A 25,812-nucleotide genomic window follows, 5' to 3' on the forward strand; every position below is an offset into this window, starting at 1 on the left:
AGGAGAGGGTTGGTCCTGGAGATGATGTCATTAATAACCAATCAGGGGACTTGGGGGTGGTGGATGGTGGTAGGGTCTGGCTAGCTCCTTAGGCTGAAATATAAAGATCTCTGAAAATGTCTTTTCCCCCCTCCTCAAATCATCGAGCCTTTGTGTCCGGCGCACTTTTCCTGAGGTTATTTTTAGGCCTGTGTTAAAAATAATTTATATCAGAGGCTGTTTCTGCTGCTGCCACAGAGCGAAGGAGCGAACTGCAGTGGACTCTGCTGAAGAAGACAGACACGTTAATATAGTCTTAAAGGATTTAGCGTGAAACAAATTAATAGTAAATGAAGTAACTGTTTTGTGTCTGTCTTCTGGGACAGATGAGTGCCGTGCTGCACTCTTTTCTTGCTGGTGAGGCTTTTGATTCCCAGAAAAATTTGAGATGAGGCGGCGCACGCTTGTAGCTACACTGTTAAGCTACTTTTGGTGTGGCCCTTATTTACAGACTAGCTCGGATTCTCGGCCTGTTTTGGGCAGTGCCGCACATATTAAGCACCAACATATGATTAATAAAAAAGCGGTTATGATGTAAATACTAGCAATTCATTTGGAGTTGACACTTTGGCTTCCTAAGAAATCTAAATTCATACTCTGTAGCTTGAGCTTTTAGGTCTGTTTTGGTCTTTGCTGCCTCCTGAAGTGTCTCTTTAGCTGTGAAGTGCTCTGCTATGTCCACCAAGTACTTTCTAATTTTGTCAGTGTATTGCTTGCTGCTGTAAAGGGAGCATCTAATCTGTTTATCCACGAATTTCCCATGGAAACAGATTTGAAACAAAGCAACAGGAACGCTGAAATCCCAGAACACTAAAGTTGCTGTCTGTGAAACCAAAACAGATGACTGAAAGTCTTAAAGCCCCTTTGTGAGTTCATCGCTAGGAGTGATAGCTTGCACGTTGTATGAAGTCATTGATCAGAGCACAGTTGAAAATCATTCGATGAGTAACCATCTTCACTTTGCCCATTGCGACTTTTTAAAGTTTTTATACTGTACAAGATGACACGATGAAGGTCACAGGCCAAAACATGTTAGTTAGGTAATAAAGCTGTTCTTTATACTAAAAGTGGAGCTTGTAGTATAAAGCTTTGACCTCTGTAGTGTCCAGTTGCTACAATCGCCTACTGTGCCAACAGTGTGAGCACTCAGGGAGTTTAATATAGTATCAAATCAGATTTAAATACAAATCACTTTCACTGTTGGGGTAAACTAATCACTGGCTGAGAAGCCTTTGCTCCCGTGACCTCATCCCAGCTTTTGCTTGTCACCACACTGTGGGAAAACTATTAAACTTTGCAGGCACTCACTTTTCTCCTGCTCTGCCATGGGAAAGCAACAGCATTTCATCATCCTGCAACCACACTACAATAAAGCTTGTGTTGTTTCTTTTCTTACTTCACCTCTCAGTTGACCACCTGAACTTTTGTGATTCCACAAAGCAAAAAGAAAGTCTCCTCTTTCAACTACTGAAAATATTTACAATATGTTTTCTGTGGTAAAGCAAAAAACTATATATCTTCAAAATGACCATTTTAGTGAGAATGCACTTAGCCTACAGCATTACGGTTAAATCACCCTTTGTGCATTAAGGAATTCTCTCCGTCTCAGTGGTTGGGTCTTCCAGCCTCAGTACCTTCTGTTCCAGAGAGGTTTAAGCCTGGAGTCAGTCCACCACCTGACTGAAACACATATACATACATCAATACAGGAACACACAGCCACAAACACGCAACACATGGACAGCAGGCAGCAGGTTTTACAGATAACGTCTGGGACAGAGGCACTAGTGTTCTCTGGATCTCAGAGTGACTCCCCCTCCAACGGCCCGTTTCATATACCACCAGCACCTGCATCACTTATCAGCTCGAACAGCACTCACCTCTCCAGAGTAGAAACCCTTTGCAGCTATTCAGCTTCACACAAGCTGGGACGGCACCGTGGTGCAGAGGCCAACTCACAGTGCGGAGATTCCTGGTTTGGATCTCCTGGCTAGCTGTGGATGCTCTGTGTGGAGTTTGCATGTTCTCCCAGGGGCTCTCTGGCTTTCCTTCAGGTGCTTCGTCCTAGCCTGCATGCTGTACGGCACTCCGCAAGTGCAGTTAAGAAAAGGGACAGATTGCTCAAATTCAGTCAGATTAAAACTACCTTTGTAATCTGCATTTTTAAAATGTCGGTTAGAAACAACTTTTAACGCCGGTTATGCCCTGCTAGCATGAGTGAAAAACGGAGGAGAGATATGCAGGGCAGAGGGGGAAAGTGAGGAGCATACGACTGGCTGGTTGCAAAAGTCTGGGCCCTAAGCTGCTTATCACTATGAAGAGAGTCAATTGCAGTGCAATCACTTTTTAATAAACTTGAGAGAGAGCTGGCATATTGAAAGGCGTATTTAAATGGATGCCATGTGCCCTTATTTGTTTAGGACTTTGCTGTACTCTAACTAGCGTATCTTCATCTGTCTTAAAATCTGTCTGAGTCCATCTTATATATATATATATATATATATATATATATATATATATATATATATATATATATATATATATATATATATATATATGTATGTATATATATATATATATATATATATATATATATATATATATATATATATATATGTATATATATATATATATATATATATATATATGTATATATATATGTGTGTGTATATATATATATATGTGTGTGTATATATATATATATGTGTGTGAGCTTTTGTATGCAAAAGTCACACATGCATTTCTGCTGTGTGCACTTAATGGGTAAATGTGTTGACGTGGAAAACTTGCCAAAACAGATAAGAGATACCTTATCACCAAGCACACAGTGTGAGAGAGGCCTGACAATTTGACTTTTTATCACTTCATGCATTTAAACTTGCTGCATCACTTATGAACACTCTGTAGGCAGACTGGGCATATGTGGCGAAGTTATCATGAGATGCCCAGAATTCAGCAGAGAAATTACATCTCTCTGTGTCAGGAGAAAAATCAGCAATGTAAGATTTTCATGGAAAAGCTGATAAAGAATAAAATTCACATGCAATGAAAGGGCATGGAAAGTGGCGTAAGTTCCTTGCCAGTGAGGTATAGCTATGTCAAAACATATTGAAACCCAGAGATCGAATCTGTGCTGCTTTTCGGATGATACCGAGCTCCAGTCACAATTGGTAGGGTATTAAACAGATGAGTCACGCTGGGGATCGGTTGCCGTTCAATTAACTGCAATGAAATATTTTCTACCCCAGCGCACTCGTATCTCTTTATCCAGGAAGAGAGTTCAAGACAGGATAGTCTCCGGAGATTCGGATACAAAGGAAGGATGACTCGAGATTCAAAAGAAAAAAGTTCCCTCAGACAGGCAACAAGAGGTAGCATATACCTCCCCTCTGACTCATGGGTAGTTGTCCTCCTCCCAGTCGCAGCTGTTCTCAGCGTCTCCCCATCCCTCACCCTTGGGACGCCACCAGCCTCACCGTTGGCCCAGAGACTGTTGTCACGGGAGACAAGCAGATATCTGAGCCAGTGGCTAGGTTGACTTACACCTACTCTGGCCAGGAGTTAATGAAGTGTGCACGCTGCTGGCGTTTCCTGGCAAACATATGTGCCTACACATTTATAATTGTGCACACAGGCACTCTAACAAACACACCAGTTCATTAAGCAGCTCTTACTGTCTTAGTTAATAAATGACAAAGACAGTATTATCAAACCTGTTTCCTTGTGGGTGCTTGAAAAGCTACACAAACACGCAGTCTTCTTCCTGTTCTCTCCGTCTCATGCTCAGGCACATGTAGGCGCTGTCATTTTCTCCTAATCATTACTCAGCATCCCAGGCGCATGTTCAAGAGCACCCCCTGGTGTGAAGAAAATGCAGGGCATCTTAAAAGTTACCACAACATATTTAGTTAGAGAAGTTTCTTTCTTGCTTTGAAGTAGTCCAGGGCTGATGTCTGTTAGAAAGTTGTAGCAGGTGGATGTGCCCATGAATGCAGCTTGCCAGTGAACACAGTTGTTAGTTTGAGCTGTCCTCTGAATGCTTTAGACGGCGTTATCTGAACTAATAGGCGTCCTCTGAACTAATAGGCGTCCTCTTTCCATGGCTCTTTTCCTGGCCTTCCCTCCCCTCTTGTTTGCTTTATTAGATGGACAAGAAGTAACAAAATGTGTGTGTGTGTTATCAAGGATTTCATCAGGTCTCAAGTATTATTTCATTTCACAAGAAACTAAGACCATGTCCTGCTTATGTCATAGACTATGGCTCTGCTCACACCATGTACTGAGATGCGTTTTGCAGTGATCCGATCACAAATGAGCAGCTCTAAGTGTCGATGAAGAGTCTCAGTACTTCACACTTGATTTTTTAAATTTGTCTCGGGCCACATGGTATGTTTATCTGATTGCAACCAAATACTACTCAGAATTTAGATTACAAAAGAGATTACAAGCGTTTTTCAACAGCTGTCCACTTATTCGTCGGATTACCCACGATGCATGTTGATGTCAGACCTGACCTGAGTTTAATTTTATTGAAGCTGTAGTCCATTGAGATGCCATTGACTCTGCACTTCAGTTAAAGATCTGCGAGTCTCATCCACCACTTGCGATAAGCCATTCCACTTCAAGGTAGTGTCTAAGCAGTAAAATCGGTTTGCCATGCTTCATTGAGTCCAGCTACAGCAATAAGCTTTACTTGAACGTTCTCAGCATATCCAGTTTGATAAATATGTATTTAACCATCACTTTGCAATGCTAAGCTGTCACATTCTCTGCTCTTCCATAACCGTTTTCACATCACATCCACTTTACCACACCGCTGCTACTTTTCCCAGCGCTGACAGCCACATACACACGAGACCAAATGTCTGTAACTCATATCTTTTGGCCGACTGCCTGTCAGGTTGGCAGGCCTGTCTGTTTATATGGCTTCAGCAGAGTGGAAAGTCTGGAAAGGCCAGAGTATCTGACTACGTACACTCAAATGCACACGACATCCACAGCGTCTGTATCTGTGCATACCTATGTGCATATATCTTAATTGAAAGAGAAAATTGTGATCGGGGCGCGCGCCGCGGAAGTTTGAGTATCTGCTCGTTTGAGCTGAGACAGATGTTGTGGTGGTCTTGGCTAAGAGCAATGGTCATTACTAGTGACAGGGCAGCTGGGATATGCCTCATTAGGTGCGAGATAGCGATGGGAACAAGTGTGGGAGGGTTGAGGGGGAAAAAATGACAGAAAGGCAGAAAATGTAAAGAAAATAGAAAAATAACTTATATTATATTTCTAAATAGAGGAATCTATTTAGGAATATCTTTGTAAGTTGTAATATGTTTATGTCATATGCAGTGTTTAAATCCTCCACAATGGAGTGGACTGTTTTATATTCTTAATGGGAAGGATAGCCAGAGACATTTGGAAAACACTGCTGTTTATTTACTGTAGGGTGCAATATGACAGGCCCAGTGTCCCGTATGGACACCACAGCTATGGGTGAATGCGCTTCTGCACACAGAGGCTTTGTGGAGCACTCCTTATTTAACAAGTCACGTAAACAAAGGCAAAGGAAGAAAGAGGATTGTATTACACTAGAAGGGGAGCAACAAAAACAACACATGCATACGATAAAATTATGGGATAAAAATTTAAGTTCTAATAAGTCATGAATTCCAGCTAGATCGCAAGATTTTCTTTCAAATATAACAGCCCGTTGTTCTCTGCAGATTGGTGTCATCCTGACCTGAAAATGATATAATCAACCCCTTGAATCAAAACAACAGCCCACTCAGCCACAGGATTTTCAAGGGAAGGTTTTTGAGTCACTTTCTTCACAGAGCCTCTCTGATTGGTGGGTAGTTTCCTTGAGTCTTAAGCTACACTGGAAGTGGCGTTCCTCCTTATGGAAATAGTCTATCTGGCCCTTTCTCTGTATCAGAAATCATTTTGCATGTGTTGATTTGCCGGACAAGTTTTCGTTTTTCTGCCTCGTATCTGTAAAAAGTGAAACAGATACCCACACAGGAAGTCAGATATCCCCTGCATGCGAATGCTTGAATGCCTGCGTTTGTGTTCATATGAGTTAGTTTCGAGAAATGTTGCAGAGCTGCATTGCAAAGGGGTTTTATAATTCTTTGTCACTTACCTCCACAGAAACAGCTTATCTATCAGATCAGCAATCAGCGAGATTTCACTGTAGAAACTGGTTTATTTTCAGAAGGTCACCTCCAATGGCACTCGCATTAGCCCGTCACTGCAGCTTGGCAGTGTCAGTGTGCAGCTCTGGCTGTGGGTGGAGGACGGTAATGTGATAAGTGGAGGACATGGAATCAGCTGGTCTTAACAGAAAAGGTAAAAGTGATAGGAAAGCAAATGGAAAAACAAAATTTTAGTTTTGACAATAACTATTTGGACTGTTTAATTTAATTTCCAGTACCGTGTAAAAGTCTTTAGCATCCTATTTATTTCTTTTTATTTTGCTAGGAAAATGGGAAGTAGTCTATAGAATGGTACAGTTTGTACTTAACAGCCTGAACTCTCTTAGACAAGCTTTCTTGTAAATTCTTTAAGTAGTCTTCAGGAATAGTTCTCCAGGCTTCTTGAAGGACATTCAAAGCTCTTACTTGAATATATGGGTGCTTTTTGTCCTGTTCATTGTCAAGATGATCCCATATTGCTTCAGTAATCTTGAGGTCCATGCTTAAGGCTAGTCTAGGACTGAGAGTGTTCCAGTGTATGTTTTTGTTTCCAGGTATGCTTCTACTTCATTCGCAGTGTGTTTGGTATTACTGTCATGCTGAAAAATGAAGCCATTCTGAATCAGATGTATTCTAGATAGCATTGCTGTCTGGTGGATCAAATCTGATGGTGCTTTTCTGCTTTGATAATTCCATCAGTTTATACAATACCTCCAAGACCACTAGTTGAAACCACGACAGAGCCTCCACCTGCCACTTCTTTTTTTGGCCTCCTAAAATACACTTTTATGTCTGTCAGACTTGTTTTTGGTATTTGTCATCTAAAGAAATGGAAAGTGTTTTGAGACAGGTTGCTAATAACAAAGTGCCTGAAGATGCTATTTAAATTTGGTTCTTTGCTAAGATGTCTGTCATGTGTAGACAAAACACTGGTTTATTCCTTTAGCATGGTGCCGTTTTTATGCTTGAATGATTGATAGGTCAATGTTAAGTGACTTAAAAATATTCCTTTCAACATGGTCAGGTACAAAGGCTGGACTGAGCATGAATGAAGAAGCAGCCAAAGTCTAAAAAATAACTTTGAAAGACCAGTCTCGGTCTTTGGGAGCAAACTGTAAAAAGATGAAGAATGGCTTTTGAACTGTGCTGTATATCAATACGTTCATATTTCAGGTCACTGCCACGGTAAAAAAAAAAAAAAAAGAAGAAGAAGAGAGAGAGTTAGCCATAGCTAGTTGCCTACCAGATCTCTATCAGTACATTTAATTTAAAACCAAAAGGTTAAAACTCTAACAGGATGACATAAGGGGTAAAGTAAAATAAATAAAATCACAAAATACATTAGGATTCAGACTTAATGTTCAGAATTTGTGCAAAAGAAGAAGAAAAAATGAAATAAATGAACCCAGGAGATGTCGAGGTAAAACATTTGTCTTGCCAGTGGCTGAATGAGAAGTCAGAGGAATTCATGCATGTGTGTGCAAAATTTTATATTAGGCCAACTGGCTAACAGATGACACAGCACTGTTATCCCTCACCACTAGCATGGTTAAAAATTTAAAGTGGGTCATAATCATTACACCCTGAAGGCAGTGTTTATTCAAACAAGGATTTTTTTTGTCTCTGTAATAGTCTTAATGACTTGTTAAAATGGATATTATTACAACATTAGGAGCCCGACTTACTGTAATCATATTTAAATGAGATCCTCTGTGTATGCATGGCTCAGTTCCACATGAAGGATTAACTGATATTCTAACTCTGATAAGTTTTACATAATAAAAATGCTTTCAGATACTCGACAGTGGACCAGAGCGGTTACGTGCATCACCAGTCATGTCTTTAGGGCATTTCTACATGAACCCTACTTTTATTGCACACAACAGGGCTTTGTATCTAACTGCGTAGTTATGGGATAGTAATAGTAGGGGAGAGTGGGAGTGTGCACAGGGATACATTCCTCCATAAATACGTGACGGCGAGAAAGTAACTGCAGTAACAGTGGGACGCCCCTGCTCCTTGTAAGACCTGGTGTTCATGCACAAGTGCTTCGTGTTGTCTTTCAACTGAGAGGGCCATCATTTAGTCAACATGGCAGCTGTGAAAGAGAGAATTACACTCTTGAGCCACTGGAGTGAGAAGCAATTGACTTGAATATCCCCTGTGACATTCTTAAAGAAGCAGGTCATTTTTTTGGGGTCTGGAAAGCTGTCAGTAAAGGAGCGCAGGATGTAATTGTTGGTTTGGAGGAGCTGCTTTAATTATGTGTTTGGTTTAGCCGAACTGACCTGGTGGTTGCTTGGGATGATGTATGTGTCATTGTCCTGACTGAGGAATTTTTCACACACGAACACTGATGTTACTGAGATGGCTAAGCTTGCAACAAAGCTAGTTTTAGTAAAGCAACTTAGTGCTCATTTTGTCATTGCCAGCCAATAAAGGCTTTTAAATAACATTTTACTGCAAAGTTAAAACAGCAGGCTGCATTGACTCACTGTTTTTCCTACTTATCTGCAGTCACACTGGATGAAAATACTTCATTTGCACATGTCTTTTCACACTTTGACTCAATGATTTCCCTGTCTACTGGCCGGCTAATTCTGACTTTTACAGTGAAGCATCTGGGCACATGGGTGGGTGAAAGCAGACAGAAAGTGGGTGGAAGAAGCCTCGTCTCCATATGTTAGACATTAGAGGTCAGCTGCCGCATGTTTGTTCGTGCGCTCGGCCTGGCAGTTTCAGTTACACGGCCCACAAGCTACGCTATTGATCCCCTCACGTCTTCTGTTAAGGTACATCAACTTTTGCCTTCCTCTCTTACATTTAGATCCGGTCACTTACATCAGCAGCTGCAAAGAAATGACATTGGATGTATGTCTTCCCTATCCCCCTGCTTTAAAAAAAACAACAACAAAAAAACCCAGACACACACACACGTATGAAGCCAGCGAACATATTTGCACAAAATGTTGTGTTGCTGTACAGAAGCTGAAGATCAGGAGCCAGCGTGAGCCTCTGGTGTCTCCTGAGAACTTCCCAGTTGGAATCAACACTGCCTGCAGGAGTGATGCTTGTCTTATTCTGTTTTGCTGATCAGATAACTCGATCACATATTAGCTCGCTGCCACAGCCTGAGAGACGTTTGGATGTGGCTCAGAAATAGGTTATGACACATTTGGATGCATGCTAGCGTCTAGTGGGCCCCTCAACAGGGACGGAGAGCTAAACAAGAGACAGCCTGCAGACAAAGTCTTGATAAAGAACAGACTCTGTCTGTGAGAGCATGCATATGTGTTTGTGTGTCACAGGCTGTTTGACACCTCTCTCAGTGTCCAGTTTTAAAAAGATTTCTTGATGCTTCTTGTCAGTATCTTCTTTTGTAGTGGTCTTTATACCATTTGCTTTACACAGTCTGTGACCAATGCATGGCAGCAACAGTAGAGCTTTTAGCTCAGGGGTGAGGATCTAGTCACTCTCTGTCCTGGAATGCAGTTGACTTTCTAAATCCCCACCAGTCTATCCTGGGGCTGTGGGGCAGGGCCTATCTCAAGCCCCCTTTTCCATGTGAGCCATGTCTGGAATCTCTAAGCAAGCAGTTGGCTGAGTCCCCCGGCCTCGCTTTTTCACGGGCACTGAGCGCATTGATCTCAGAGCGCGATGGAAGAAGAAATTGCAGATGAAGACAGAGATTGCTCACTTGAGGAAGGTAATGAGCTTTGTGACATGAAACCAGCAAATGAATTCACATCCTTTAGAGGGTTTGAGTGTGTTTTGTCTGCTGAGTGTAATTTGGTTAGCAGTGGGGGAAACTGTGTTTGGGAGTTAAAAATAGAAATTGGAAATACATGAGAGGTCTTGCTGCTCTGAACTTGAGCAGGGTGGGGGTGTGGGTGCGCTGGTGACGGGCTCTGAGCGTGACGCACCACCGCACGATAATTATGAAAAAATTAAGCCTGCCTTTTGTGCTTAGTGATGAAAGCAGTTTTATGCTTTGCAGATCTGCAGGTTAGAGCAAAACAGACACAACTCTAGATTGAAAGAAAGGTGGAAAGGATGTAGTAGATGCTGGAAGAAAACAAGCACTTTTTAAAAAAAATACAAATTACTCCAATAGTTAAATCTCCGAAACTAGTTTAGTCCAAACATGTCTGAGAAGAAAACGAGAAATTGCCTTTTCATCTGTGGCTCACGCTTTCAAAGAAAAAGACAAGAAAAGCTGCGTTAAGCAACCCGCAAAATAGTGGCAAATCACTCGAAATTTCCTCCTTCAGCTGTTGAAGAGCTGAACTCTGTAAGAGGTCCTTTATTTTCCGTCATCACCCTCTGAAAGGTACACATTACAGCTCCAGCTACCTGTCTACAAAACAAGGCAGGAGATCAGCTTGCTTTATTGCTTTCCCCCCTCTTTTCCACAGTTGAAGAACCGCCTCCTTCATTCTCTTCTCTTCTCTTCTCTTCTCTTCTCTTCTCTTCTCTTCTCTTCTCTTCTCTTCTCTTCTCTTCTCTTCTCTTCGTGCAATGATTGATTTAAGACATCATAACAACAGTACAGGGCTGTGTTTACCTCAGTTCCACACCACATAAAATATGTGTGTTCTGCGTTTTTTTAACATGTGATAAAAGGGTAAAAAAAAATGTTCCTGAAGGGACATAAAAAGTTGAAAAATGGCTGGAGGGCTGCTTGCTTTTCTTTAATTCTGTGAACACATGGAATATTTGGGAGCTCCACATGTGCAGGTAGCTCCTCTGATATTTATTTATTTATTTATTTTCATTCCTGAAAAAGTTGAAATGATTGCACCTGGCAGCTTCTGTTTACTCCCCCAGTTTCATGAGGCACTTGATGCATAAACAGATGCTCTGGATATCGTCTCCGAGTTTCTCCATTTGTGCCTCCTTCTGTTACTGGGTTTCCTTGTGTTTCGTAACGGAAAGAAACCTGAACAGCTGTTTCAATTTAGCGTTTTCATCTTCAGTGTTGTGTCTGTCACGTTCAATCCAGGATTTATTGCAGAAATTTAAAACTGCATGAATATGTAATGAAGTGTGTACCAGTGTTTGCATATGAGTGTTGCTAACAGTCATTCAAATATGCATAAAATGTTTGTTCTTCATATTCACACACAGACTTTGTTATACCAAGAAGAGAGAATATTATTTATTTCCTTTTCACAAAGTTACAGATGGCTGATTTGCACTGACATGCCCTACTTTTGACTTATGGAAGAATGACATGCATGCACACACACGCTCTTGATGTCGAAACGTGAGTGCGTCACATTTGACCCCTTTTCTCTTTGTGTGTGTGTTTGTGTGTGTGTGTGTGTGTCCCTTCCTCAGAACAAACCAAAAGCAACCTAAAGGTAACGTCCCCAGAGGACGCTGAGCACATAAGCCGCAGACAGGCGTCCCCAAATGGGACTGCCCCTTCAAGCGGGGATGCCAAAGGCAGTCGCACAATCCCCCGAAGGCACACTTTAGGAGGAGCTCGCAGCACCAAGGAGATTCTGGCTATGCAGCCGCCAGATATGGACAAGAAGAGGGAGGCCTTTCTGGAGCATCTGAAGCAAAAATACCCCCACCATGCTTCGGCGATCATGGGTCACCAGGAAAGGCTGAGGGAACAGGTCAGTAGGCTGCAGAAAGATCATCGTGTGTTATGTTGTTCGACCAGGCGCACCTGGTTTGAACATAAAAAAATGAATAAATAAACAAAAACTAGACTTCTTGAGATTTCAAATGCTGGGAAGATCTAGTGTCCTGGGCCAAGGTGCCAGCCACAACTTGCCCAAGTTTGAACCCCCCACAGGTAACAGTGTTATGCATTGAGCCACTATACTTTCTTTCTATACTTTCTTATCTGTGGAATAAATAAGTGCATCAACAAGCATTTCAGATCCTATTTTTTAAAAAGAAATCTTCTCTCAACCTGATTTTGAGCTAAATTCATCTGTATGGTAGGTGCTGTTGCTTATGGCACACTTAACAGTTAAAGAACAAGACGTTTTCCTCTACTTCACAAACAGACAGCTTTACTGACTAAGTCCGTCTACACATACAAGGAATTGGGCTCTGTTTTTTTCATTGCTCTCAATGTACTTCACAGAATATTGAAACGGATAATCACAACATGTATAGCATATTTATTTTGATACGTACACAGGTGCAATGCAGTGCAGAGTGAGAAGATGTTGGAATAAATTATATACATCATGACTTGACAGTAAATATTGTCAGTAATAATATAATATTTATTTGTGTACAGTGATGTATAGCTATGTACTTATCAATATAGTACATACAGGACATTTTAGCTGAACTAAAAGAAGATAATAATACTGTTTTTTAGAATTGCATTAATCAGACTGTATTTAATGTTGCGATTTAGTTCAGTTCATTACAGCACGACCATATTCAACATGATAGTGCAAGTTAGGTCACAAAGTAAATAACTAGTTTCCACAGAATTAGGTATAAGATATGAAAATGCCTTTATCCAGTCTTGGAATAGATAGTTTTCAGTTCCTTTATAAACTGCAGTTTTATCTGCACAACTCTTTCCTTCCTGTTTTGTTGCTGCAGGTTAGATGTGAAATGTGTCCAATAAATCTGCCTGTCACATTTCCCTCCCACAGCTGCTGTGGAGCAATGAGGTTGTATTTTTATGAAGGAGTTGGAGGGGGAAAAAAGCGGGTCAAACCAGCGAGTCATACTTTCCTGTTTTGGTATCCATTATTTAATTAACAGGTGTTAGTATTAAAATATGCGTTTGTGTGAAATATGCCTTTCCCACTGTTATGTGGGAACTTTTAAAGGTTATAAATTCTCCTTGTGCTTCACCTTTCTGAAGTCAGTAAGGACGTAAGCACAAAGGGAGTCTCTAGGTGGACATTTGGCTCACCTGATCTGGTTCGTTTGCTCAGGGTCAGAGGAGATAAAAGATGGAGGGGAGGCTAGCTGGCTTTGTAGCCAAAACAATCGAGGTAATAGTGAGACTGGCACAAAGCCACAGGGAGCTCCAGGAAATGGCACAAGGTATTGTGAAAGAAGAAAGAATTTTGTGTGTGTGTGTGCTGTTTTCGGGCCAGCCCACATGCAAAGCGATGCCTTTTCATGAGGTGCAGTTTCAATATTATAGCCTAATATCACTCGTCATGAATGATGGTATCGAATTTGCACAGGTTGATCAACCGGTTTGTTTGCTTTCTGAACACAGTGGGCTTGCACTGTGCACATGCATCGTTTTCTCCTTCGAATCAATCACCGATTCTCATTGGTGAGAAAAATGGAGGGGAGGGGGTAAGTGTATATTTGGTGGTTTTATCCTGCGCACGAGTGGGGATAAAAAGGAAGACTTCTGTTGTGAAGTTTAGATAGTCAGACAGGTAAGTTCGGCTCCCGGCTGGGTGGAGTCAGAGTTGCTATAGTGACTCGTGATGTCACAGCTGGAAGGGCTCAGTTTACTTGTAGGTGCCTGTCGGAGAGAGCTGGGATCCTGGCAGTGTGAGATCTCTCTGTGTGTGTGTGTGAGTGCAGGAGCGCTCTTAATGCTGTGCAGGCTATGGACCGGAAGGTTGTTTGGAAGCATGGCTCTCTGTACGTGAAGCCCGCGGAAGAATAAGAATAAACTTTTTTTTCTTTTAAGTACAAAGGAATACATTTATCACAACGGAGACGAGAGTCCAGTCAGAGGGGAGAAGAAGAAAAGGTAGGATACATCGGAAAATGTACTGGTTTCTTTTTTTCTAGACGTCCAGTGCCTTTTCACATGTTAGTGCGCGTGGAAGTACTACAAAGATGCATGGATTGTTGCTCTTATGAGCACACTGAAACGCCCTGGAGTTTCACTATTGCGCCAGAGGCAGCGCGCACCAGGCTGCTGTCAGGTGCTGCAAACTTCCAAGAGGCAAATGCAAAACTTGGTGCACGAGTTTTTTTCCCCCTTCTCTCCCAAGAATACAAATCGACGAAAAGTATTTAACCGCAACGACATATTTAATTGGGTCGACGCCTTGAGGTGTAAATTATCCAAAATGTGCAATCCCGTGTGCAGCATCCCCGTAATTTTGCCACTTATGTAGCTATAATTGCAAAGCAAATGATCCATTGTGAACGGACGTCTGGGGTTATACCTTAATAACGTGCTGCATCTTGCGTGATAATGATGGTGATGATGATTATATGACAGTATAGCTGTGATTGCTACGCGGCTGGTTCCTGTTGTTGTTGTTGCTGGTGAGTTGAGGTGAAGATTCATACCAGGCGTGTGAGATCTTGTGTGTCATCTTATATTTCTTTTGGCTGTGTGCTTATGCGTAAAAAGATCCGCAATTGGAGCTTGTTGAAAGTTGCTGTGTTTTCCCAAACTTTGTGGCTCGTGCTTTAATGTTTCATTTAATATTTTATGCACTAATACGAGTAGACTAAAGCTGTGGGCTTGTTTCCCTGATTAGGCTGCCAGGACAGTTCCGGTTTCTTTTTTATCTCTCAGGGTTTTGGAGAAGGTTATTTACTCAGAAAAAAATCAAGGCTGCTACTTGCCGCCTGTAAACATGCTGTTACATGGTAGTTTCTTTTGTTTTTTGATGAGCTTGTATAAAAAAAAATGTTATGGGTCATTCCGGAGTCACAGAGAGCTTACTGTCTTTATTTGTAGGTGACATGCAGTTACTCTGAAAATGTCAAGTTTTATGTCCTGTGAAGTTCCTCTCTCAGCTGCTGAAACACTGAACTGAGATGAGAGATCTGCTGGTGCTGACTGTCAGTTTGCAAAGCATGACACCTTCAAATTGATTTTTTTTTCTTTTGGAGAGAAACTGCATATGTGTTACTCAGACATGTGGGATGGGATTCGGGCGCTGATGGGTCTTGAATACATCGTGTCCAGGATGAAGATACAAGACGCTGTCAAAAAGCAGGCAGCTTTCGAGCACCAATGCCTGGAAAATAAATTCAACGCTGATAAATGAGAAAAAGATGAGTGAAGAATGCAGTTGGCATGATCCAATTCTGGATGTCAAGAATAATGCAATAACTCACTGCTAACAGAAGCAGCAGAAAATGAAAATAATGACAAGTTTATTGAAGTGTTTGTCATTCGGTGTCCTGAGGGGTGTAATTATTCAGATTTAAAGGAAAAAATAACTGCCAGAAAATGTGTCATCTTGCCCACAACAACATTCTTGTGAAAGTGTGGGAAAAAAATAGACCTGCCACCGTTCTCACGCAGATTCAAACATGCCTACCATACAGGAAAAGCAACATCAGTGGCGATGCGTGCTTCAGAAGGAAGAAGCAGGTTTGAGTTACAAAGGCGGAGATGCTTCAAGGTCAACCAGAGGTTAGGAAGATGATATTGTGTCAGCCCGAAAAGTGATGACCCCAGTCTTTTAGGAATAATCACACAGATACCCTCACACATAGCTACAGACTGCTTGCCTTATGCTTATAAAAGGGGTCCCTTGATTCTTGATTCTTCTGTGATCTTTAAATCCGCAACAAAAGCAGAAGTGTTTTAATTTCCTCTGCTCTTCATTGGGTCTGCAAAAAACCTGGATTCCACCCAAGGGAGATGAGATAAGATCCCGTTGGCCTGACCGCCACCTATCCTCTCATCCCTCTCCCCCTGCCCAGGGGCTTAGACAAGCACAAACCGAGCTGCTCGACTGGTCACGAACACACACACACAATGAATTCCCTCCTTCCGCTTGTGTGCCAGTGTCTGTGTTTGATGAGCTGTGACTTGCCAGGCTCCGGGTTTCTCTCCAGAGTGGGGCGGCCATGTTAGGACAGCTGTCTGCAGCTGTGGGCATCATACAGACAGACAGACAGACTGAAAGGTCTGCACCCCCAAGCTGTGATAATCTGTTGGCCTATGTCTTATGAGGGCACATATTTCAAGATGGGAAGGAGATGCTCATAATGCAGTTCTCCTGCAACATGAACGGTCAGAGTGTGATCTGAACAGTTTGTTCTTTAATTAAAGAGAGTTTTTAAACAAGACTTTTTAAGGCACCCAAATATACCAAATATACAGGGTGCCATTGTCATGTTGTGTTCTGTGCAATTACCATAGGTATTGTATTTATGGCACACGTTTGGTAAAATGTGAATTATATGTATATGTTCACAATAATGTGTGAGTGATAGGGTAAAGTTTTCCAACCAGTCTCTGTCAGTCCACCAACCTGCGGTCACGATATTTGCGCAGGGGTACAACAGAAAGTTGCCTCACTATATATTACAACCAACAGTGGACTCTATCAGCTACCCAAACACAGGTCGCTGATGTAGTCATCCAGTCGGCCAACGCTGCAACACATGTGAAACATCATGCTATGTCTAAGCCTCTTTTTAATCCATTTGTCATGTATTGGTGTGAAGGTGGACCCGAATGCAGATTCTTTAGACCGGGGTAAATGAACAAAAATCAAGCTTTTATTCAGGTAAAGAAGAATAACTGCAATAGGCAGAAAACAACATCCATAAATTAAATGGGGAAAGACTCGCAGGCAGGTGCGCAGGAAAATAAACAGTAAGACGCAACAGTGATCTAAGACAGACCGAGGCTATAAATAAACACGTGAGGAAACCAGGGAGATGGGAAACGCCAGGGTAAGAGACGCAGCTGAAACAAATCCACAATGACGAGACAGGGCAAGCGAAACAAGATACTAAAAACAAAAGACTACCAAAATAAAAACATAAAAAATAGCAAAACTAATCCCTAAGCAAAATATTAACTGAAAACAATTCACTGATACCAAGAACTCAAGAGTAAAGACAGTGATCAAGAATAATCGATCTCAGAAGCCAATGGAGCATTAAATCATAAAGAACAATTCAAAAGTCCAAAAGGGAAAAACCCCGAGTCCAAGGCATTGCAACATTTAGGCACATACTTTTCTCTGTGTGGCCCTGCTACACTCTTGCTCCCTGAAGCCAAGGTCAGCTAGATAAAACTGGCTTCAAACATGCATAGACTCCCTGAGAGAGATGCGACCGTGATCAGAGAAAAGAGGAAAAAAACAGAAGAAGTAGCAGAACTAGTCTTGGGGGGAGTGTTGTTCCTGATTTTAAGTAATCTGCCCACACAAGAAAAGATCATTTGTCATTGTCCCTTCCGGCACAATAGTCGTGCAGTGACTGGGACATCACCATGCACACATTCAGGTGTTGCATGCTGAAATATTTAAAACCACGGATGTCTTTTCACAAGACACTCCCTGTGTTGCACCTTGCATCTGAAACCACACAATGAGTCGGTGTGTCCTGCAGGTCTGCGGCAGAACATCTGTTTTTAATTATCAAACCCTGGAAATGGCTCTGGATTGCTTTTTAATAGCATCTGCCACCTCTGCATGAAGTAACACTTTGAGAGCTGCTTTCGGTAACACAAACAAGAACCGCAAGGTTAATGACGGACAGGCACTGACCTGCCAATTAACCGGGGTCACGTGGCGGGGGGGGGGGACGCAGCACCCCAACCGAGGGGACAAGTGGTTTAAAGAGTGGCGCCACGGCTGTGTCTAATCCCGAGTGTCGTTGGGGGTTTGGGGTGGGGGGCGGTTAAGCTGCTCTGACAGAGGGCCCTGATGGACCTGCCACTGATCACTGCTGATAATGAGTGAAGCCAGACAGAATTTTGCACACTGTCTCAAACGCAATGCCAGTGTGTTAATCAGACCAGCTAATCAGGTCTGAGCTCTTTTCAGTCTTCTCTTCAGAGCCGTATTAGCCCTTCTTAAAGTCGCACATCAGCAGTTATCTTCAGATGCATTGTTGGCTTAACGTACAGGTAGTTGCTACAAGGATCTGCAGCAGTCTGATGTATGGGACACGTTTAAGCTCACGCCCTTACATTCCTTTGTTAACACTCAGGAGCATTTCTAATACAGCGGTCGGAGCCCAAGGAGCCTTACATGAGAGTAACTGCTTATATTATTTCATTAACATTGCTGCTCTCTTACAAACCCTAATAACTAAGCTACAATGTTCAGGAAAGGGTGATTAGACATTTGAGTAAAGCACAGTTTGATATACGATGAGTCCCATATTAATTAGTTGTATTCAGCAATCTTAATGGATTCCCTGATCATTTTCTAATCCACCTTATCCTGTCATCGCCACTATGTTGCAGAGATAACAAGCAAGGCTGCTCCTGTAGGGACTCTGTGTACAGGAGAAGGGACTCAACGCCATGCTAGCCTTATTTCACTTAGCACTGACTTCATTATTATTAACACTGTCCCTGCCAATAATGTTAAATTATAGCAGTCAGTGTTTTCATATCATATCATATGTGGTCGTGCTAAAAATCAAACTTTCTGTTCTGTCTTTTTAAAATTGTATTTACATATATTCATAGAACAAAAAAGGTTTCTGCGAGGTCTTGAATAATTAGAGATTCGCAAGTGTGGTAAGTTCAAAGCAGGACCCATTGATTACATCCAGCGAACTCTGCAGTGCAGTTTTAATTCTTCAATATTAGTAGTAATAATATAAAAATATGGCTTGCAGTAAAGCCACTCACAAAATTTGCATCGCATCTTTTCCTTTAAAACTCCAAAGTTAGAATCATTATTATTTTAGAACAACTTTAAAATTTTAAGGTGTGCTGGAAATAAAAAAGAGGGATGTGAGGTGAAACAATCTGGATTTAAGAAACCTTAACTTTAAATGAGAAGGAATGTCGGGTAATATATTTAGTGTAATTAGATGGTACAATTAAATGTCTGCCTGTATTATTTTAAAACTTAAAAATAGTCATATTTTAGTTGCTTTAGCTTGCTTGGTGTTAAAATTGCCAAATGAGCTTGCTACTGTATACACCTGCTGGTCAACACATGAGCATTAACATCACCACTATTTGACTAACGAACGGTCCACAACAACACGCCTGATGTGGAAGTTTTTTTCCCTAATATTATTTCTCCTCCCTCAAAATAAGTCTAGAAACTTTGAAACAGCCATCTGAGAACTACAAACCTTTAGTGTGCAAGCTAGCCTCCCTCCTCTATTTAGCATTGCAGATTTTTTATTTATTTATTTCTTTTTTTACCTCTTTCATGCTGTAGGAAAACAAAGAAGGTAAAAGCTGCCTTTGTAGTGCTTCTCTGTTTTAAGAGGTAAAGTTGCAAGTCGAGTCGACAAGAAAATGTTCTAAAAAGAGTGTAAATTCAATCTACCCTTTATCTTGTTTACTAGTTTTCATTCTAACTTGATGCTGTAGAAAAATAAAAGGTCAAGGAAAAATGTATTTGCTAGATAAAACATTTTCGTCAGACAGACTCCTGGGCTCAGTTTCGTTTTGGGTAGAAGCCTGAGTAAATGCCAGATTCATTTACAGTGTTACGCTCAATGCAATGTTAGTTTAACACAAAGTTAAAGTAAAGGCATTACTCACTCTGAGCAATCTTAACATAATACACTTCAAATTACAAGTAAGGGCATGTATTATCTATTGAAATGGATTTTGAAAACCATCCCAACACTACAATATAAAATAAGCAATATTACTTTATATCATAAATTGTTATTGTTCTTATATATAGGCCAAGAGATTCCAAACATCATAACTAGGCAAAAGGGGCTGTTTTACCCCTTTTTTGTGCCCTTCTTTTGCAAGCCTTTGCATGCAACCCAGCATCTGGACTCCACCTTAGGCCAAAGGTATGAGCCTGACTTCAAAAGGCACACCGAGAGGATTTTTTACCACTGACAGGACCAGTTCTGAGCATCTGGTTCAAACTTCATTTTGATCTCCTGCATTTATTTCCACTTGGCCCTTCTCAATGAAGATAAAGGCAATGCAGTGTTAGGTGCACAGAGGAGAGCAGTGCAGCAACGCTAGTCGAAGTCGGTATAGATGCAAAGGTTCACACAGGTTTTACTGTTGCTAAACAAGACGATAAAGAAGATAGGGAACACCTGGAATGTAGAGTACTGTATAGCAGGCAAGTATGGGCAGATACTGGAATTAATAAATTAGCCGGTTTGACAGAATTAGAGCGTGTGCTACAGATTCAGTTCTTTACCTTAGCTCTGGTTCGTGTTTATACAACCCTTCACACAGTCGTGCAACTCAGCCCGTGCTACATTGTGTTTAGCGGGCTGTTTAACACATTGCAGTTAGTGCTAACATGACAGCCAACAAAACAAGTGTGTCATAGAGTGGAAACATGATGGTGACTTAGCACCTTAAGCTTTAATTTCCACTGCTCTCCGTTGAAGAAGAGGACTTGAATCTCACATAGCAATTGCGTAACCTCAAACACATGGGCCAGCATTTTGTGTCTATTTATTTGTGTGAATAGCTACTTTTTGGTCTCATTTGCAGCTCAGCAGTAAGACGCTGGAATTAGAAGTGGATAACAGACACTGTATGCTACGGCCAGTCCTTGGTGAGGAGGGGGAAGACAGTGAAAACTAATGTGGATCAGGCTTACTGAAAAGTTCAACCTATTAGTGATTATCTGTCTTTTTTTGTCTGTCTGTGCACACAAACACAAAGGCACACCAAAAAGCTCTCCTCTGGGAGAGCGGGTATAATAAATCTTAGGTTCGGTGGAGGAGCTGTGTGGTCTTTGGTGACTTGTTAATTAGGCACGAATAGCAAAGCCATTATCAGGCTTGCTTTCATGGGAGTAGAAGGAGACTTGACACTTGACAAAATACTGTGACTTAGAACCAGAAAAAATGGCCTGTTCATGGTAATCAAAAAAGGTGAGGTGGAAGAAAATCAAATTATGCTGCCTTGTTTCTATTAGATTATACAGTGTGTGTGACATCATAGAGGATACAGGATTAAAAGTGCCCTAAAGAGAAGAAAGCCCTCTTTGTCATGTTGACCACAGAGCTACACACACGCACGCATCCTCTGATGCCCAGATATGCACATAGGGTGGCTTAAATTAGACCTGGAAAGTCCTTTATTTTCCCCCCAGAGAGAGAGACGCTCTGTGTTGACAGCCCAGGACGTGGATGTGGTTTTTGGCCATGAAGGAATACTCTGTTGCTTTTGTGTTATTTTGGGATGCTCCAAGGGTTGGGAACTACGAAACCTGTCTTTCTGTTGATAAAGTCATATTGAAGAGCAAGTCTGAACAGAACGTGTCTCTCCAGCCCTGTCAGCAAATATTTTGCATGTATTTGTTTGGTAAGAGAGACAAGAGGGTGAGAAAGGGAGATTTTTTTTTTGTATGTGCACATTTATAGACGTGTGCAAATCGTTGCATGCAAGGCTAGTACATGATCTGTCAGTCTAAGTTTAAGTCTGGGCCTGCTTTCTTATGTAACGGCTTTGAACGAGTGCAAGGCCTGAAGCACAACAAAGCTTTTTAACAAAGGAGCACAAATTGTTTTTGTAATTATCCCAACATTCAATAAAGCTTTCCCAGAAACACTGCAGCAAGGTGATCATACATATATTTTCATGGGTGTGTCCATGTGTTTATACTACTGGATCAGGGCCTGCCAAGCCCTCGAGATCCTTGGAGAAGGGTCTTATCTCCTTGAGACACAAGTGTCATCTTTCTGTCTTCAGTCGCACCCTCAGGCAGTGCGATGGAAGCTGAGATTGGGTTGAGAGTTTATGCTGAAGCTGCTGTTTTAAGATAAATGTATTTAGTTTTTTTCCTTTTTTATCTCAAAATGGAAACCTCATGGAATTTAAAGCTGTTTGCAGGAATCCGATCTTTTGCACCCCTCAGATGTTGGAATGGCCTGAAAATAAGAAATATTGAGCATCATGACTTGTGCAGATGTCCTTCACTCTCCGATACAGTCTTAGTGTTACACAAATGTAAAAAGCACACAGAAAAACAATGGCTTCCCCCTGCTGTCTGCCTGGTGTGGACTGTGTGTGTTTGTATTGTGTTGCTGGATCGTTAGGGATGTGGGAGAGTGTGTGCATTGGACTGGGCGCAGGGGGGGCATCCGCTGTGAGGTAGAACAGAAAGAGAAGGAAGCTGGACAGGGCAGTTGTACTGAGTGCTTCGAGAGCTGAAATAACACTGGAGGAAGAAACCCTGTTTCCCTTAGGCCAGGGAGTTTCCAGTCTCACATGGAAGTCACCTTCGGAAGAAGACTGTCATTTCTGAAGCATGGTAAATGCTGTCTTCACATATATTTATTTTTTACATCTAATGTGGAACTTGATTTTTGCTTGATCATATTCATTTAGCTAAATCTGTACTTTTATTCTTGTATGCAAAGTAAACGAATACGACACGAAACAACCTCGTGAAGTTGGCGTTCTCTACTTCATGACCACACATTGACGATTACATCCGATGGGTTGCGCAGAGTTGCCGTTTTTTTTAACCTTGCTTGTTCAGTGGAGAGGGCGATGTCTGCTAGTGATAACCCTGGCTCACTTGTATATGTGTGAGCAGATAAAATCAGTTGGGGAGTGTTGCTCAGCTGTTGTCCAGCATGTCCTAAGTGGTGTAAGAGATAATCATCCTGCAGTGCACTGTGGTTACATTTGATTTTTCGGTGTAATATTTTACGAATGAGATGGTAACAGTCAAGGTTACTGTTTGCATATACATTTTTGGAACTTTTTTTTTTAAGTAGTAGGATCTTATCTTTTCACACTTCCATGGTCAGCTGTAGACGCTATAAATGAATGCAACAATTAAACAAATATAACCATCTCTGGAAAGGTCATCTGGGGATTTTGATGAGGGGATTAGAGGAGGAATGCATCAGAGGTGGGAGGGAGGGAGGGATTCGGTAGCAGTGAATAGGAATGGATGACTGGGGGATTTTGGAATAATGTCATTTAGGCTAAGGTAGACAAAGGGTGATGGTCTGTCCACAGACATACAGACTGAGAGCTGACCAGCTGACTGACAGGGGCTTTATGCTTCGGAGTTGTGTAGAACTGCAGCGGCATTAAGTTTTTGACTCACGTTTGCTAATTAGCTCTGACAATTTGGCGCTTCCATTGTTGAACTCTTTTCTTGATTATGTTTTACTAGACATTCATTCCTATCGTATCAACTACGGCAGGTCCGATCTGCATGAAAGACAACTGTGTACTGTTAACCCTTCGCTCAACTTGTCTCATTCTGATATCTCGCTTATAGCACCAAGTTGAGCGAAGGGTTAACAGTACACCGAGCCACCGTCGTCTTTCATGCAGATCGGACCAGGTAATTACAGTTGGCTCTAGCTCTGCTCCCCAGAGCTCGAGCCAAATTAGCATCTTAAGTGGAAAGCTGTGCTCACAACAGTTGAGTTTGTGTTTAAAGCTTCAACCTCAACTCTCATGTTTACATTCTTTCATGTCCAGCAAGGAAGTATAGAACGAGTCAATGAAACCTGTTCCTCTGGTTGCCTGTGTGCATTCTTTGTGTTTGTTTACATAGAACATGACGTGTGACTGAACACTATTGTAGTCGGACCCTGGTAGTGGATGTTGTTTAGGCTAATACAGCCACAGATGGGTCGACTTTGGCTTTTTGGGATGCTTGTGAAACCTGCATTGTGTCTTTTTTTTTTTAAAGATCTCCAATGTTATGCAGCCCAAAGGGGAAAATGATCACCATGACTACAGGGAAAGCAGACTAATACCCCTGTTTTTAAGGTGAAAGCTAGGCTAAGCTATTATAACACCACGTTGATTCTATAAGAAGTCAAGCTCCAATCAGTGGGCTTTGTGTGGACTGGCAGCAGGTGGGGTGCATGGCAATTTTTGGACCATATCTATACTTAAATCTCAGTGAATGACACAGTAAGACCCTGATGGTGGCTGCCATTATTCTTAACAATTGTAATTTACTTTAATCGCCCCAGCTCAACTCCGCATGTCAACCTGTCAGACTAAGACCAGGGGACCGTGATATAACATATTCTGCTCTGCTTTGTGAAATCATGTAACATTGTCCTTGCAGTGAAAGTAGCATTGCAATAATCAAGACGGGTTACAGTGAAAAGCACCCACACTGTACACGCATGATCACGAGGTGGAACTATAGTGAAAAGTGAATCAAGTGAAGTGTACGGGGCATAGTATGAAAGAGCACTGACCTATAAAGTTTGAATATTACATGTATTTTGTTAATGCAGACATGCAAGCCAACGCTTGCTTTCTCATGACAACATACTGTTTGTCAGACCACTGTTGCATAAATGTTTGCAGGATGTCCTGGGTTCGGGTCAGATTTTCTGGAACAATGGCCTGACTCACTCATGCACACACTGAGTGTCTCTGTGTATCCGTCTTTCTTTGGCTTTCAAACACACACACACACACACTGGGACAGACAGAGTTTGACTGAAACACTTTTATCTTGCATCTATTTTCTCCGCAAGCATGGTTGTTTGCCTAATTATTGCTTGCCCACACTGTACAGTTTTTGACATCCATTTAATATAATAAGGCTCCAGCAAGTAGTGTTCAAGACAGTTCTTTTTTTTTCCAGCAAGAGCCTGAGGAAAAGGCTCTAAGCCACACAACATCAGCATTTAGATGAGGCAAATTCCACTGAGTTATTTCTAGAGCTGCTCTAACATACTCTAATCATGATGACTATTTGACACAGGTTTACTTTTTTTTAAAAAAGAAAAAGGAAAAACAGGCCGCTGACACTGGCTGCAGCACCAGACAACCAAGCCGTCGTTGAAGTCGACATTTTCTGATTTCTTTGACAGATTCGAGCTTAATTTTCTAGACACGTTCCTTCCCAAGGGGCTATTTTCATCAGTTTATGACTTGTCATGTTCCTGTGTATGAGCTAATGTTGATGTCTCAGTTTCACATTCATCATAACTGTCAGACCCAATGTGGTGTACAGAGGCAGTCGCTGCTGAAAAAGCAGAATCACAGGCCGTTTGGTTTTGACTGAAGTGAGGGGAAATTGCTGCTGTGGAATGTACTATAGGTATGTGTGGGCAGAAGCAGGTTTTATACTGCTAATCAGCGGGCGGTCTGTGGCTTTCACATTTGGCCCTTAAGGCAGGAAGGGGTAAGCTTGGACAGGAAGCGTCTGTGGCTCAAATACTTCAGGACGATATGATATGTACAGAGATTTTGTGTTGAATTGAGAATCTATGCACGTATGCAAGTGAGGGAGAAAGAGACGGAGAAGTTAATCTGAACTAAACTGTTAACCTTTTGAGGAGACACCTCATTTGTCAGATGTGGAGTGGTGTGGAGTGGTTTAACTTAATTACCCCACCTCTCCGCAGGGAGGTAGAAGGTCTCATTTGCAATTTTCTCCATCGTTATGTTTGACTCCTTTCGCTTTAACAGCCTTTCTCTCCTGTGCAATAACTGTCACATTGTACCCATTGTAACATTTTCTAGAAATTAAAAAAGTACATTTTAAATAAGACAACTTTCCCTTTGAAGTAAAATTTGAGTACATATCCAATAAATATCCTTTTCTTTTTTTTAGATTCTGTACTATCGAGGGTGTGCCATCCCAGCATTATCCACTGTTTAGTGTAAAGAAGGAAGCATGCCTTCCATGTGAATGAGATTCATTTTGGATGTCAATTTAATGATGTCTCTTCTTTTGCATAGTCAAGGTAGTGTACTGTCACTGCAAAGAAATGCTGCTGCTGTAACAAA

The 25,812-nt window shown here is 41.6% G+C and overlaps 1 protein-coding gene across 16 annotated transcripts in view; it reads left to right on the plus strand.

Annotated features, from left to right (window-relative positions):
- kiaa1217 (KIAA1217 ortholog) overlaps window positions 1–25,812 on the plus strand; it is a 169,649-nt gene that overhangs the window by 107,716 nt on the left and 36,121 nt on the right. For 13 of the 16 annotated variants that reach the window (XM_082546034.1, XM_082546033.1, XM_082546045.1 and 10 more), the window contains exon 2: window positions 11,571–11,857. The exons of 1 other annotated variant lie outside the window; for it this stretch is intronic. In XM_082546034.1, coding sequence (XP_082402160.1) covers window positions 11,571–11,857 — 287 coding nt within the window. Of the gene's footprint in view, window positions 1–11,570; window positions 11,858–13,621; window positions 13,939–22,219; window positions 22,337–25,812 lie in introns of those variants that run through there. 2 more of the 16 variants (XM_082546039.1, XM_082546038.1) reach the window with 2 other exon arrangements.

Source organism: Aulonocara stuartgranti, assembly GCF_965226115.1.
Source record: "Aulonocara stuartgranti genome assembly, chromosome: 9".
In the NCBI taxonomy this organism is placed as follows: domain Eukaryota; kingdom Metazoa; phylum Chordata; class Actinopteri; order Cichliformes; family Cichlidae; genus Aulonocara; species Aulonocara stuartgranti.